This window comes from Gymnoscopelus microlampas, assembly GCF_963454915.1.
Source record: "Gymnoscopelus microlampas genome assembly, chromosome: 6".
Taxonomy (NCBI): domain Eukaryota; kingdom Metazoa; phylum Chordata; class Actinopteri; order Myctophiformes; family Myctophidae; genus Gymnoscopelus; species Gymnoscopelus microlampas.
In genome coordinates this window covers 53,557,342-53,574,462 of record NC_139943.1, presented here as the reverse complement: position 1 = coordinate 53,574,462, position 17,121 = coordinate 53,557,342, and the positions used below count along the sequence as shown (strand labels likewise).

The 17,121-nt window shown below is 39.5% G+C and overlaps 2 protein-coding genes across 2 annotated transcripts in view; one reads left to right on the top strand and one right to left on the bottom strand.

The window, feature by feature from the left end:
• Window positions 1-17,121, top strand: part of LOC311047055 (uncharacterized protein) — a gene marked incomplete at its 3' end in the record, with an annotated part of 136,933 nt that overhangs the window by 29,839 nt on the left and 89,973 nt on the right. The gene's annotated exons all lie outside the window — the stretch shown is intronic.
• LOC311046826 (scavenger receptor cysteine-rich type 1 protein M130-like) lies at window positions 8,411-16,839 on the bottom strand. Its single transcript, XM_084059399.1, has 9 exons — window positions 16,683-16,839; window positions 15,485-15,784; window positions 14,781-15,086; window positions 14,390-14,692; window positions 12,937-13,236; window positions 12,254-12,403; window positions 11,452-11,569; window positions 10,120-10,286; window positions 8,411-9,315 (listed from the first exon to the last, which is right to left on the bottom strand). The coding sequence occupies exons 1-9, from the start codon at window positions 16,750-16,752 to the stop codon at window positions 9,170-9,172; spliced, it is 1,860 nt and encodes a 619-aa protein (XP_083915525.1). The 5' UTR covers window positions 16,753-16,839; the 3' UTR covers window positions 8,411-9,169.

Genomic DNA, 17,121 nt, shown 5'->3' with positions numbered 1-17,121 from the left:
AACGGTAATAATGCCATCACTAGATTTACCCTGTTTAAATAAACCTCTGGCACTAAATGTGTTAAGTACAATTTAGAGATACTTTTATTTTAATAATAATAATCATCGTCATCATCACCATCATCATCATCATCATCATCATCATCATCATCATCATCATTTTAACCCCTATTTACGGGGCCAGAGCTCTGCTCTGGACACGTATTGTTATTCGCATTATTCTGTCACTTCTGCCACTTTTCGCAGTTCTGGCTGAACCGTGCAGTCGCTTTTTACGAAACTCGGCCATATGGTAGATGGTCATGAAAAACGATCAAGAAATAATTCTCACACTCATTCGTCAAAAGGTGGCGCTATAGCACTCAATTGAAAAATGCCAACTTTGAACAGGTACAACTCATGCCCTGTTTGACCTACAGCCATGAAACTTGGATACACATATGCGTCTCCTCATGCTGAACAACTTTCACACTCTGACTTTTGACCTCTGACCTTTAGATCTCCCACCATTTTGAATTATATGAAAAACAGTCATTGGCTCCTAACTTCTGCATTTTTTCACTTATGGAAAATCCGTTGGAATTTTTTGTAGAAAGTGGTCCAAAGTTCAAGTGTGAAACGTTTCGTGCAGATTGCTCAAAAATCCCAGGAGGAGATAGATTTTAACTATTACAGTTTTATGAAAATTATTCATCTGTGCCTAAAACATACATGCAGACTCACATTTCTTTGAAACTTTGCAGAAATGTAGAGGGTCATTCCAAATATCACTGAAACCAATCTTACTCCAATTGGCCAAAAGGGGGCGCTATAGCATTTTTTTGAAAAGGCAGACTTTAAACAGGCATAAGTCATGCCTCGTTTGGCCGAAAGTCGTGAAACTTGCTTACACATGTGCCTTGACTCATGAGGAACACACGTATCGATTTGACCATTAACACATTGCCTGCCAGAGTTTTTTCAGATTTTTAGCTGTTGCCTGCCAGGGTTTTGCCATGTTTTTGGTACCTGTTCGCGTATCCACAGATTTTTTTCCTCCAGTATGATTGATCCCCAGATGGTTTCTAATCACAGATGAGATTCAGGTGTGGTTTCACAAATGTCAACGAGGTCATTTTGACCTCGTTGACATGTTTGGTTGATGTTTCAATATAGCTCAAAAGCAGTAGTTTTAAACCAAAAAACAAAGTGAATTGTTTGTCCGTTTGAATTTTAACATTGAAGTGAATGGAGCAGCAAATCTTCGAACATTTTTAGCTCCTAATCTGTTCATAATTCGACAAGGGTTGAAATTATAAAAAAATGAAAAAAAAAAAAAAAAAATTTTTTTTTGAAAAAAAAAATTTTTTTTTCCCTTTTTTCCAAAGACGTATATATACGTCTTTGGCAGACAACAGCTGATAATTAAAAGACGTATATATACGTCTTTGGCAGCTAATGTGTTAAGCTCCGCCCTTAGATTTTCCGCAATTTTGAGCAGTTTGAAAAATACTTGTTTTTGCCAGTTCTGGCTTAACCGTGCATACGCTTTTTACGAAACTCGGCCATATGGTAGATGCTCATGAAAAACTACCAAGAAATAATTCTCACACTCATTCGTCAAAGGGTGGCGCTATAGCACTCAATTGAAAGTGCCAACTTTGAACAGGTACAACTCATGCCCTGTTTGACCTACAACCATGAAACTTCGATACACACATGCGTCTCTTCATGCCCGACAACTTTCGTGGTCTGACTTTTGACCTCTGACCTTTAGATCGCCCACCATTTTGAATTATATGAAAAACAGTCATTGGCTCCTAACTTCTGCATTTTTTCACTTATGGAAAATCCGTTGGAAATTTTTGTAGGCAGTGGTCCAAAGTTCACGTGTAAAATGTTTTGTGCAGATTGCTCAAAAATCCCAGGAGGAGATAGATTTTAACTATTACAGTTTTATGAAAATTATTCATCTGTGCCTAAAACATTCATGCAGACTCACATTTCTTTGAAACTTGGCAGAAATGTACAGGGTCATTCCAAATATCACTGAAACCAATCTCACTCCAATTGGCCAAAAGGGGGCGCTATAGCAATTTTTTGAAAAGGCATACTTTAAACAGGCATAAGTCATGCCTCGTTTGGCCGAAAGTCGTGAAACTTGCTTACACATGTGCCTTGACTCATGAGGAACACATCTATCGCTTTGACCAGTAAGCTCCGCCCTTAGATTGTCCGCAATTTTGAGCAGTTTGAAAAACACTTAAACCCAGGATTTTTCAGCTATTTGCGTGAAACTGTATCATCTGTGTGATCTCCTTTTTCACAGTTACTTATCTGTTGGGCCAATGGCGTCTCCCTTAAATGAAGGCCTTACAATCTCAGGGTCGCCAGTTCAAGCCTCACTTGATGCAGACTTAATTTAAGTTGAATTGCAAACAACATGACTGTATCATTGAATACATGTGCAACTGTTAAAGGTAATGATGAAATGCGTCTTGGAGAGAGTATGTTTTTTTAATTTATGACAAACTTCATTGTGAAAATAACCGATCTACAATCTCAAAACTTTTCAGATAGCAACATGTTTCTGAGCTTGTAGATCGGCTGCTTTCACTGGTTCACTTTTATCTTCAACAGATGACCTCAGCCTGGACGAAGCTATAGCGGTATAGGTAGTGTCTCAGCCTGTGAATCCAAAGGTCGAGAGTTTGATTCCTGTCAATGGCAATAGGTTGAGATGTTAATGGGTGAGGTTTTTCACCTGGGATTGCCCCCCTGCGTCCTATATATGACCACCTCAGCTGGGTTGGGCTAAAAAGAATTTTCGCCTGTTGGAATCATTTGCTTTGTCTCAATTTCAATCTATTCCCTTTCCATGTCTTATTGTGCTATTATTACGGGGCCAGAGCTCAGCTCTGGACCTGTTTTGTTATTGGCAGTATTCTGTCACTTCTTCTGCCACTTTTCGCAGTTCTGGCTGAACCGTGCAGTCGCTTTTTACGAAACTCGGCCATATGGTAGATGGTCATGAAAAACGATCAAGAAATAATTCTCACAATCTTTCGTCCAAAGGTGGCGCTATAGCACTCAATTGAAAATGGCAACTTTGAACAGGTACAACTCATGCCCTGTTTGACCTAGAGCCATGCAACTTGAATACACATATGCGTCTCCTCATGCTGAACAACTTTCACCCTCTGACTTTTGACCTCTGACCTTTAGATCTCCCACCATTTTGCATTATATGAAAAACAGTCATTGGCTCCTAACTTCTGCATTTTTTCACTTATGGAAAATCCGTTGGAAATTTTTGTATGCAGAGGTCCAAAGTTCAAGTGTTAAACGTTTCGTGCAGATTGCTCAAAAATCCCAGGAGGAGATAGATTTTAACTATTACAGTTTTATGAAAATTATTCATCTGTGCCTAAAACATACATGCAGACTCACATTTCTTTGAAACTTTGCAGAAATGTACAGGGTCATTCCAAATATCACTGAAACCAATCTTACTCCAATTGGCCAAAAGGGGGCGCTATAGCAATTTTTTGAAAAGGCAGACTTTAAACAGGCATAAGTCATGCCTCGTTTGGCCGAAAGTCGTGAAACTTGCTTACACATGTGCCTTGACTCATGAGGAACACATCTATCGCTTTGACCAGTAAGTGCCGCCCTTAGATTGTCCGCAATTTTGAACAGTTTGAAAAACACTTAAACCCAGGATTTTTCAGCTATTTGCGTGAAACTGTATCATCTGTGTGATCTCCTTTTTCACAGTTACTTGTCTGTTGGGCCAATGGTGTCTCCCTTAAATGAATGCCTCACAATCCCAAGGTTGCCAGTTCAAGCCTCACTTGATGCAGACTTAATTTAAGTTGAATTGCAAACAACATGACTGTATCAATGAATGCATATGCAAATGGTAAAGATAACCTGAAATGCTTATTTGAGAGTACGTTTTTTCAACGTATGACATACTTCATTCTGAAAATAGCTGATCTACAATCTCACAACCTTTCATGGTTTGTGAGCTTGTAGATCGGCTACTTTCACTAGTTTTGGTTCTGAGGAGATGTACAATTTCTTCATTGGTAAATGGTTTGTGAACGAGTGATCTTAGTGTTAGTGAAACAGGGGCTTGGTTCATGAAAGAAGGCAAGAGTTTATGATCTTCAACAGACAATATCAGCCTGGACAAAGCTATAGCACTATAGGTAGTGTTGCAGCCTATTAGTCTGAAGGTTGAGAGTTCGAATCCTGTTAATGGCAGTAGGTTGAGATGTCCAATCAAACCATTATGTTTCCATCTCTCTCTCTCATCAATCTATTGTTTCCATGTCACTCTCTCTCTCTTCAATCTATTCCGTTTCCATGTCTCTCTCTCTCTCTATTCACTGGCCCCGTATTATCGCTGCTTGCAGCTATATTTTTACTTACTATTCAGAAATAGCTGATTTAAAGGCTCACAATGATGTGTTGTGAGCTTGTAGATCTGCTATTTAAAAATAAACAATGAAAAACGTGGAATCATTTTGAAAATATAAAATCACAAATCTCTGGCTCTTAATCTTTGCAGATGGGGGTCTGCAGCCATATTATTAATTACATCTCAGTATAAAAATATTGTGCTTTTTACTCCATTACAATTATCCAACTGCTTTAGTTACTAAATACTTAGATTTACAGTATTAATACAAAACATACATTAACCGTTTAAGCACAATGTCATAACATCCTGTTATGATCTTGTAGATCTGCTATTTTCGAAAGATTTTGACAAAAAGAAAAAAGTGAAATAATCCATTCTGCATAATGAATACTGTAAGTTTGTTTTTATGACAATACTTTTGTACTTTTGAGGGTATTTTATTGTAACAGAGTATTTCTACATTGTGGTTACACTTGTAAGTCATTGTGGATAAGAGTGTAAATGTCTAAATTGTAACTTGTACTTGTAAATGGTATTTGTACTTTTACTCCAGTAAAAATGTGAGTACTTCTTCCACCACTGGTCCTGGTAGCATTACATTAAAGAGCTTCCATAATGTTCATATTCATGCTGTCAATAAAGACACATTCAAAAGCACTGCTGTGTCTATTGTATGTTTTAATCATCATTTTTAACCAGTTTATCATATTTTTATTGTATTATATTTATATTTATATTATTGCATTTTTAATCTGTATATCATTGCTGTCGTGCAGACACCTTGTATCTCCATATTCCTTCTTTTTAAGTGTTATATTTTCTCTCCTCTATGAATGCCCCTACGCTAAAAAGTAGCTAAAATAGCTGATCTACAAGCTCACAACGTGGCCATCCTGCAGATCTGCTATTTTTTCACAAACTTGAACATTTTTTAAAGGGAAATTGTGTGTGTTTTATGAATAGACCAATAAAAAGTGTTAACAAGAGCATGTGACTAAATAATAACTATATTGGATCCATTTCCTGAAAAGTAACAGTTTTGGACATACTGTACAAGGTTTCCACCTGACATTAAAGAATCATTTAGGTAACATTGTCTCATATGACATAATATTTACCCCAGCAACTAAACAAACTAAATAAAACCTAAGCTATGATGTCTACAACTATGACTAAATATACTGACAATTTCATCATAAAATAATAAAATAAAGGCTAGACTAAAATGTTATGGAGGACTAGTGGACAAGAGATTCAGTAGAACTAAGACAAGTCATTTAATGCTTCTGAAAATAGCCGATCTACAAGCTCACAAGTCACAAAGCGTCTGACTGCTTGTAGATCGGCTATTTTCGGCACACAGTATCAATCAGGCATTACGTCATTAATCAAGGCCTGCCAAACTTTATAGCCGACTAAATCAATGTAGATTTAGTGAGATCTAGAGAGCACTTTCCTGTAAAGCCTTGTACAGCATGAGAAATCTGAGATGGGAGATGATGACCTCAGGAGGCGGCTGTTTGTGGCTCCAGTAGAATCAGTACTGAAAATAGCTTCATCAAACCAATTAACTACTGTTATTCTATCAATAATTACAATATTTTTTAGAGAGTTTTCATTTGCACTATTGTAGACTTACAAATGTGTGCTCATTCACATAATATTAACTGAGATTATTGAAATTAAATGCTGTCCTCAGAAGGCATTCTAAGGCACATCTCTAAGATTATAGGTGAATGTATGATAGTTCTAAAAAGGTTATATACTTGGATGTAGGCCTACTGATCATTCTCGTTTTTGATGTTATTTCTTTTTTAAAGGCATTTTTTATTTTGTCCTCAAGAGGGCTCCGTTGTCCACTTTAGTTCAGATGTTTGGAATCAACTATATCTCTGCTCCAAGTCCACTTTATAGAGAAAAGGGTGTGTGTGTGTGTGTGTGTGTGTGTGTGTGTGTGTGTGTGTGTGTGTGTGTGTGTGTGTGTGTGTGTGTGTGTGTGTGTGTGTGTGTGTGTGTGTGTGTGTGTGTGTGTGTGTGTGTGTGTGTGTGTGTGTGTGTGTGTGGATCTGCTACTTTTGACAGTGCAGATGATCCCAAAAACACAAAAAAGCTCAAACATGGAGATAAGAGGTTTCTGCCCGACAGCAACGATATAATTAACAACCTAAATGACACAGATGCTTTCCCGGATTTAAAGGTATGACAACAGGCTTTCCAGGTCTGAATGGGTTAGATTTGCCAGTGTTATCATGGGATAGTTTACTGCCTTGTAGGACTGGGTGGTCTCTCTTTTGTGTTTTTCTTATTTGTTTGGTCATGTGTTTCTTAAGTTAAGAGTTAGGTAAGATCTCAGATAATATACTTGTATTTGTGTTAAAAAGCATCAGATTGTTGTTCTTGATAAACACTTTATGTTCAGGGGTCACCCTGAGGTCATTTACTATGTTTTGTGTTAATTCTATAATAAATGGTGACCCCTGGGCCGGTTCGTAACCTCTGGTGACCCCTGGGCCGGGTCATAACCTGGTATATGAGCTAGTGTAGTAGATTGAAATTATTTGATTTATTGATTCATACAAAAACGGTCTATTAAGCTATTGTTGGTCAAAAGTATTTTATTTAAATGTCTTTATTTTGGTCCAGCTAATTCAAGTGATTTCCTTTTATTTTAAGCAACATTGTGGGTTCGTTTTGCGTTTAATATGATTATAGTACTGTACAGCATTATCTTGATCTATCATTCTGTGATCGGCTAGTGAGTGTTTTGGAGAATCGGTGATCGATTATGTTGGTCTGTCAGGCGCTGTTTTCCTCCTCAGATACACTCTGGTGTTCGAGAGGAATGCACCGTCGTGTGAATTCATTATAATTCATTCATTCATCTTTGCCCCTGTTTACATGTAAAACTGTCGTCAGACGGCTGAAAAGTGTGAACAAATATAAATGTGAAAGATGCTTCATGATGGGAACATGTGAAACCGTTTTAGATTTACTTTAAGAGTGTAATTGAGACCAAATGATAACTAGTGGATTGTTTGAGCCACATGGTGAAGACGTCATTCTGCAGCCACACTAGTTTACATTGCTGCGCGTCGTGTAACTTTGTTTGTGTGATCTTTGGAGCCATGATTAGTTTGTCTAACAGCACATTTATTTGGTAAAGGTTTAAAGACATGATGTATTGATGATGCATTTAATACAGTAAAAACCATGGCCAAGTCATGGAGGTATAATGGGTACATTAGGCATACTGCACGTCGTGTATTACTGTGTTTGATTATCTTTTCAGTCATGATTAGTTTGTGGAACAGTAAATTCATTGGTGAAGGGTTAAAAACGGGCAATTAATGAGTGTTATTTGAATACATGAAGAGAATAACTTAAGGTTGAAAAGAGATAAAAAGAGTGATGTCAAGGAATGCATTTATAATTTAGTTAAAAACTGAACAAATGTGAATGTACATGGTTACAGGTGCATTAAGTAATCACTGCAGTTAAGCACTTTTGATGCACTGGTACTGGTCCAGTAATGGTAACATTTACATGCTTAAGCATACCAAGTGCCTGTTGTATAATGTGAGATTGTGCATTTATTTTGATTAATGTCATTGTGAGATACTATGATGATTCAGTTAATTAGACTGAATGGCACTTGATTGTAATTCATGGTTAAAGGGTCACATGTTTATGGCAGTAGTGGTTTAGTGTTTCATGACATGATACTGTGATGCTGCTAAATATTGTAGCCAATCTGAAAGAATGCAGATGTATGGAAAATGTATGGATATTGTGAATGTGTTTATTGCACTGTTGAACTTTGATATAAAGTCAGATACACTCTGGTGTTCGAGAGGAATGCACCGTCGTGTGAATTCATTATAATTAATTCATTCATCTTTGCCCCTGTTTACAGGGGCGCTACACTAGTCTATTCTAATGCCGTATGTGGATTCACATCAGTACATTACACAATGCAAAAACAATAGAGGCGGGAAACCACTGTATAATGCAAAAATATATAGGTTTAATGCCTTCAAACAGCTATTTTACAACTTTTTGTTTGAACAATCGATTGGCTCAAAACCTTACAGACAATACTCAGCAAACGAGAGTTTTAGACCAGCAATAAAGGTGAGAAATGCAGGCCACAGGATTTAAACCATCCAGGTTGATTGTCCACACACACATGCATTCATAATGTTAGAGGTGAAGGTTAAATGATCCTGAAGCTACGGCAGTGACTCTAAACCTCTTCTGGATCAGGGTTGGGCCAACATGAACATCTCTAAAGCCTTCAAGGCCCAACCACAGTCGTGGGAAAGTACTTTTTTTTTTTTACTTAAGTAAAACTATCAATACTGCAATGTAGAAATACAAGTAGAAGCCCGGTCGGTAATCAAAATGTACTTGAGTAAATGTAAAAGTATTGGCATCAAAATACTTAAAGGTACCAAAAGTACTCATTATGTTCCGTTTCACAAAGTATCATATTATGTATAAAATGAATTAAAATCTTTTGAAAATAGCCAAATTTAAATAGGGCTGGAGTGATTAATTTATGTGTTGTATTAACTATTAATCATTCAAATCTACAAAGTAACTAAAGTTTTCAAATCATTTTAGAGGAGTAAAAAGTAAAAAGTTTGCCTCTGAGATGTAGTGGAGTAGAAGTCAAAGTATTGAAAATTGGAAATACTCAAGTAAAGTAAAACTACCTCGAAATTGTATACTTAAGTACAGTACTTGAGTACATGCACTTAGTTACTTTCCACCAGTGCAGTTGTACAGCCTGTTGAGTCCTTCCATGTCATCAAAACTCAGCCTGGCGTACTGCTTGACGGGCTGGTTGTCATGGGAACCTTCCTGGTTCCCACTGTTGATGTTGTTGAAGCTGCCGTCCTCCTGGCCTAGAAAGATAACACGACAAAAATCAATACACTGAATGGTGTGTGTGTGTGTGTGTGTGTGTGTGTGTGTGTGTGTGTGTGTGTGTGTGTGTGTGTGTGTGTGTGTGTGTGTGTGTGTGTGTGTGTGTGTGTGTGTGTGTGTGTGTGTGGAGTAAAAGTATTTGCATCCAAATGTACTTAAAGTACCAACAGTAAAAGTGCACATTATACAAAATGTCCCATTTCAAGTTTTCAAATTAATACAAATCTTTTGAAAATAGCCGATCTACAAGCTCACAAAGCGACGCATTGTAGATCGGCTATTTTCAAATGGCCGATATAGGGCTGAAGTGGTTACTATATGTGTTGTAATAATGATCTAAATCTACAAAGTAACTAGTAATTCAAGTTTTCAAATAATTGTAGTGGAGTAAAAGTACACTATTTGCCACTGAGATGTAGTGGAGTAGAAGTAAAAGTATTGGAAATTGGAAATACTTGTGTAAAGTACAAATAGCTCAAAATTGTACTTAAGTACAGTACTTGAGTACATAGTTACTTTTCACCACTGGTTTGTCTGTCTGTCTGTCTGTCTGTCTGCCTGCCTGCCTGCCTGCCTGCCTGCCTGCCTGCCTGTCTGTCTGTCTGTCTGTCTGTCTGTCTGTCTGTCTGCCTGCCTGCCTGCCTGCCTGCCTGCCTGCCTGCCTGTCTGTCTGTCTGTCTGTCTGTCTGTCTGTCTGTCTGTCTGTCTGTCTACCTGTCTGTCTGTCTGTCTGTCTGTCTGTCTGTCTGCCTGCCTCATGGTTTTAGGAGTAATGATCGTACCAGAGACGACGGTCAGGAGGTCATTGTCCCCGTCAGAGTGGCGGTGTTTGGGGTCGAAGGTCAGGGCGCGGAGCAGCACACGCTGGACGCTGTTGTGGACGACGCAACCGTGGCGACTCAGAGACACCGTCTGGTTGTTACCATGACGACCCAAGTATGAGTGACACCTGCACAGCGAGAGAGAGAGAGAGAGAGAGAGAGAGAGAGAGAGAGAGAGAGAGAGAGAGAGAGAGAGAGAGAGAGAGAGAGAGAGAGAGAGAGAGAGAGAGAGAGAGAGAGAGAGAAGTGTGTCACAATATGCAGCAGAACACAACAAGGATTATTTTATAACAGTGCTTATCAAACATTTTCATGTCAAGGACCCTCAAATGAATATGTGTTTTGAAAAGATTGTGTGAATTGTGTTTTCTAAATACAATTCAACATCTCAGTGGTTATTTCTGATATTTACATAAAAGTAAATGAATACACAATCTGACATTGGTTTTACACAATGACTGCGTGAATGAAAAATAAAACGTTAATGAAATGTTAAGAGTTACTGTTGACTTAACTAGCTTTTTTCCTTACAAAAGCCTGTCTTTTTTTATTTTTTTTATTTACTAAAGCCTTTAGTTTGTTCCTCTCTGAAAATAACAGATGCATTGCATAGTGTTCCTGTCAGACAAAAACCTTGCATCTCCATTCAAAAGTAGTGAACATAGAAGATCTACAAACTCATGAGCCTTTAGATCGACTATTTTCACTAGTTTAATTGTTTAAAAAAGATTATAATAAAAAAGTAACGGTTTTGGACACAGGCCTACAAGGTTTCCACCCGACAGTGACGACATTTAGCTTTAAAATCATGTTATTGGCAGCAAGCTTCACCAATCAAGTTAAGTTATACGCAGTGGTGAAAAAAGTAAGGAAAAGTATCAATACTGCGATATAGAAACACTCTGTTACAAGTAAAAGTCCAGAATTCAAAATATACTTGAGTAAAAGTACAAAAGTATTGGAATAACAAATGTACAAAATGTACAAAATAGCAGATCTACAAGCTCACAATGCGTCGCATCACGACGCATTGTGGGCTTGTAGATCAAATGGCTGAAATGGGGCTGAAGTGGGTAATGTATGTTTAGTAACAATAATCTAAATCTACAAAGTAACCGATAACTAAAGGTTTCATATAATTGTAGTGGAGTAAAAGTAGATGTAGTGCGTAGAAGTAAAAGTATTGAAAATTGGAAATACTCCAGTAAAGTAAAAAATACCCCAAAAAATGTACTTAAGTACAGTACTTGAGTAAATGTACTTAGTTACTTTCCACCAGTGATCCTCACTCACCCGTTGAGGGACTGGATGTGGAGGTAGTCCCTCTGGATGGAACGCTGGACAAAGCGGACGCAGGAGAAGCCAGAGAAAGACTGAAGAGCTCCCTGGATGATTGACCGCTCCCTGACGGCTGTCAGAACATAGTAACAACAGACTCACTTCAGAACAATACAAAACGTTGTGTGGAACAAAGCTTTACAAACGCTACATGCACGTATGAAGAAGGGTGTTCAGGCCCAGGGGATTGATTTGCTGCGGGGAGAATTGTGGGGGGGGGGGTCAATATTTCCCTTTTGGGAAATATTGACAGTCTGATATTGTTTGTTTGATATTTATATTTTATATTATTAGATTTATTTATATTTTGATATCACAATAAAAAAAATGTCCAAAAATTCAAAACGTTTCAATTTGACCATGTTTTGTGTTTAAACAGCAAATGATAATTATGATGGTACCATTTTCCGTCTACTCTATGCGTCTCAGAGGTAGGCTGTGGTGGACAGTTAAAACACCTGTCTATATACCAATAGTTTCATCAGTGATGATGATGCAAGAACAATGGCTTCTATTTCGGCATGCTAACTTTCCAGGAAGACAAAGGCAGCAGGCTGTCTCTGGCAGGCAGGTTTCTGCACTGTCCATAGCCCATGAGACCCAGGCTGAGCTGATCATAGCAATGAGCAGTGAGGGCAAATTATATAGAAGATATGGTAAAAAAATGGTGAATTGCCCCTTTATGCTCTGTTGTTTTCTTTGTTTTGTTTTGTTTGTGTGTTTGCTAATCAAGAGCTGTCAGTATGACATAACTTACTGTAGTGGTTTGCGATAACATAAGGCACGTAGACCTTGCCGTCATGTGACTTGTTCCACATGGGATCAGTGTCCTCCTCTTTCTGCTTGTCATCAGTGGTCTCCTCTGCAACCTTGGACTCATCTTCAGTGTGCTCTGTGGACTGTGGACCTACAACAGAGAAAACCGCTTACAGTCACACTTCTCTCTCTCTCTCTCTCTTTGTGTGTGTCACTCACAACGCAAGGAAAGGAAGGAATCAATCAAATTGTTTCCATGAGAAATACAAACCCTAAAACACATTTACTGGCCCACAGACACCAGTAGTGTACCATTTTAAGTATGCAAGACCCCCTTAAACGATTTGATTATTATTAAGATAATGTAAGCGGTTATTATGCTGTGTGTTATACGTGTGTTTTTATACTTTTCTAAGCCTTTATTTGACAGTGATAGTTGAGAGACACAGAAAATGCAGAGAGAGTATATAGGGAATGACATACAGCAGATAATCGGGCCGGGTGGGAATCGAACCAGAGACTCGCTTATTGCACTCATGTGGTATGTGAACTAACCATTTGGCTATCAGGATGCCGTATGTTTTTAGACAGACAGACAGACAGACAGACCCAACGCCCGACCGACCGGCCGACCGACAGACAGAAAAAAATAGATTTGTGATTGTTGAAGTAAAGGTTTGTTACCTGCACAGGTCAAGCCAAATGTGTTGAAGGAACTATCAGACTCGAATGTTCCACACTCTCTCAGCGAAGACTCAGACCCAAGACAGACAGAGTTAGTATACCATGTAGATTGACGTGTAGCTTCATTAATCTTCTCTGTTGAAACTGCAGAGCCACAGCCTAGCTGTTTACACACTACAGATGACGAGTTCAGGTTCCAGGCAGACCAACCACCCACTGGCCTCCACTCTTCCTCGTGTTTCATCTCCAGCCTACCAGTACAGTGACTGGTTCCTCCCATCAACCTGACATCATTAGCACCTGTACGGAGACAACAGATTAAGGAGTTCAGAAAAAAAGAATAATAACTAGAAAACGTGCTCCTTGGAGCACAGGTCTCCGCCAGGTCAGGTAGGTTATTGTGGGCCAGCAAAGTTCAAAATTCACCAATCAGGATGGAATATGAAAAACCAGAAAGATCCGTCTTGATTGCTTGACTATAGAGATGATGTGTACCGATTTGCGTGATGTTTTGACAACATTTGTAGGAGTAATATAGATTTGTTTTTGTTGCAAAAATCGGCCTCCTGGTGCTGCTTGTAACAGCCCGATCTGATAAAAATTGGGGCAGAGGTTCTGCCCCGGCACCGAGGGAGTGTGCGTGCACACTTTCGCTGCGATCGGGCCAATGGTGCCGGATATTAGCTGCTCACAGACAGACGAACACAAAGACAGATGGACGGACGGACAAACAGGGTGCAAAACATAGTCTCTGCCACGCCTTCGGCCTGGCGGGGACAATAATAATATATGACTCTAAAATGATCATACATGCATGCATACATACATACATACATACATACATACATACATACATACATACATACATACATACATACATACATACATACATACATACATACATTATGTATAGTACTAGAAGTTCGGGCCGCTACGCGGCCCGAACGTCTAGCGTGACGCGTTGTTCACTTTGCAGTGCCACCTTACAGGCACCTCACAGTGTGAGAGAGAGTTTTGTGCTCTCCTAAATCCACGGCAGGCTTTGAAAGTACCCACTTCAGAAAGAGGTGACGTGCATCACCTCTCCAATGACCAAAACCCACTTTGTGATTACTCAGACCTGGTATGGCAGACCTGTGGGGAGTGTGCAGTGGTGTACAATGTGAAAAGATAGTTGAAATCGCAGGAGATGAAGTTAGCAGTTTATTTGTGTAAAGGGTCGTCGGCGTGGGTTGTGTTGAGGATGGAAGCCGTCGAACTGGTGCATCCTACCTATTTATAGGTAGGATGTGATGTCATGCTGTCGTGAGATTACGTCACACTGGCGTGTCTCATCGTGATGTCACGACCGTGATGTCATATGACGTCACACTGGCTACATACATACATACTGACAACCGACATGGCGCAGGATTCAAATTGTATATATAGATTGTTGATAATGGTTCATTACCTGTACATGTCAGGTCAAATGTGTAGAAGGAGGCATCAGACTCCATTGTTCCACACTCTCTCAGCGAAGACTCCGACCCAAGACAGAAAGAGTTAGTCCACCATGTAGATTGACGTGTAGCCTTATTAAACATCCTCTCTGTTGCAACGGCGGAGCCACAGCCCAGCCGTTTACACACTACAGCTGATGAGTTCAAGTTCCAGACAGACCAACCACCCACTGGTCTCCACTCTTCCTCATGTTCCATCTCCAGTCTACCAGAACAGTGAGTGGCTCCTCCCACCAACCTGACATCATTAGGCTCTGTACAGAGACAAGAGAGTAATGAGTAAAAACTAAAGTAATATTACATTACATTAGTAATCCAAAATAAGTGCAGTTTGTGTTTTACCTGAGCAGGTAAGTCCCATAACTTTGTCAGGTGAGCAGCTGTTTCTAGTTGAGCTTGAGGTTCCACACTCCAGGAGAGCAGACTCGTTGCCTTCACACTGGAACTCTTTGTTCTGCATTGGAGCCTTCACTTCTCCATAGAGCGCCCCCTGCAGGACCGAAGGAGCCCCACAGCCAAGCTCCCTACAGACCACCTCTGCATCCTGCTGGTCAAAGTCACCTTCACACACTGAGACCCACGACTGTTCAGACTTCACCTCCACTCTGCCTGAACACAAACTAGTCCCATTCACCAACCTCACAGACTCTGGAGAGAGAGAGAGAGAGAGAGAGAGAGAGAGAGAGAGAGAGAGAGAGAGAGAGAGAGAGAGAGAGAGAGAGAGAGAGAGAGAGAGAGAGAGAGAGAGATGTTTAAACAAATACAGGATACATAAATCCATGGCGTTGTAAACACATCAGAGACTAGCTGTTTTCTTGTACTCCTAAATATTAAGACAAATACTACAACATTAAGATAAGATAATAAAAGATAAGATAAGGCTTTTTTCACAACCAAAGATATTGGGGGGAATATAAATTACATGTATTATAACGTCAGGAAGTGGTTAAAAAGAGAAAGTAGAAACACAGGAGAGATAAAACAGGAAGTTTTCGATAGTGGCGCCATCATTTGTACTACAACTATTAAAGAATTGTTCGTATTACCTGAACAGTTCACACCCAGTCTGTAGAAGGAGTTACTAGACTCCGTTGTTCCACACTCCTTCAGCGAAGACTCAGTACCAACACAGGAAGATGTGATCCACCACACAGGGTCTACAGCTGCAGAATGATAACTCCTTTCTGTTGAAACAGCAGAGCCACAGTCCAGATGTCTACACACTACAGATGATGACTTCATGTTCCAGTGCGGCTCATCCGCTGGTCTCCACTCTCCCTGATGTTTCATCTCCAGTCTACCATTACAGCTACTGGTTCCGCCCACCAACCTGACCTCGCCAGGCTCTGTACAGAGAGAAGAGAGTAAGCAGGAGAACAAGTTATATTACTTTAATTTGAAGAAAACCCTCTAGACTAAAATGTATAGTAAGGGATGGGTTTGATCCATGCCTCTGCTTTTGATATCCTCCCTCACATGTTTTATCCCCGCTTCTGTACAGTCTTAATTAAATACGTGCATATCTTTAGGGGAAACGTAGACTGCCTGATATGTTTGATATGCATGTTTGCTAATATCAAAATGTAACAATTTAAGACAAATACATGTATGTTAACCACATTAACCCTGGCGTCCCTATTTTTCACACATTTTCCAGATTTGTCAAAATGTGTACATTTTCAGCAAAAACAAAATGCTAAAATAGCCTATTTACAAGCCCACTTTGATAATTGCTATAAACCACAGATTGTGCAGTCATATATGTACAAGTGCCACCACTGCACTGGTCAAACTGCAAGCTAGAGTGAAGCAGTATGGGTATTGTAGTTATAGTCATACATGTATGAGTAATACAACAGAGGCACATGGAGCTGCCACCGCTGCACTGGCCAAAGTGGACAGAATATCCTGCAGCTATAATGAAGCATTATGGGTATTGTAGTTATTCGTTATTTGGGCCAGGGGAAAGTTCCTGCCACAGTGCAAAGATGGACAAGTGCAGCATAGCTGGTGGTTTTTGGTTCCTTTAAGCATAAAGTAGGTCCATAGACGTATATGTTCAAGAAGTTGGACATGATGATACACATTCGCCAATTTTCTACAAGCTCTCCAGCTTGTAGATCTGCTATTTTTGTCAAATATATTTGGTGTGGAGTGGAAAAATAGCATACAAATACAGTTGCAACTCAGGTCTGTTTGACTAAGTATAGAGTGTTTATGTGGTAAAAAGAAATATTGTCTTACCTTGAGAATTCACCAGGTTGAGAGTATGCATGCACACCAACAGGAGACAGCTTTGTGTTATCACATGCATGGTTTCTGAATCACCCTGAACAACACAGCAGAAACTTTTTTTTTACAAGGAAACTTATCGCTCAATGAGTTCCTCAAGTCAATCTCTCCACGGCTGTCAGGGAAAGGATGATTTAGGGGAACGAACACGGAGCTTCTTATATAGCAAAGATTTTGATGCTTGACGAACAGACAGCAATTTGGATTGGCTGACAGAATGGAATGTGGAATTATCCATATTGCATAACACAACAAGAGAGAGAGAGAGAGACTGTGTGTGTGTGTGTGTGTGTGTGTGTGTGTGTGTGTGTGTGTGTGTGTGTGTGTGTGTGTGTGTGTGTGTGTGTGTGTGTGTGTGTGTGTGTGTGTGTGTGTGTGTGTGTGTGCGTGC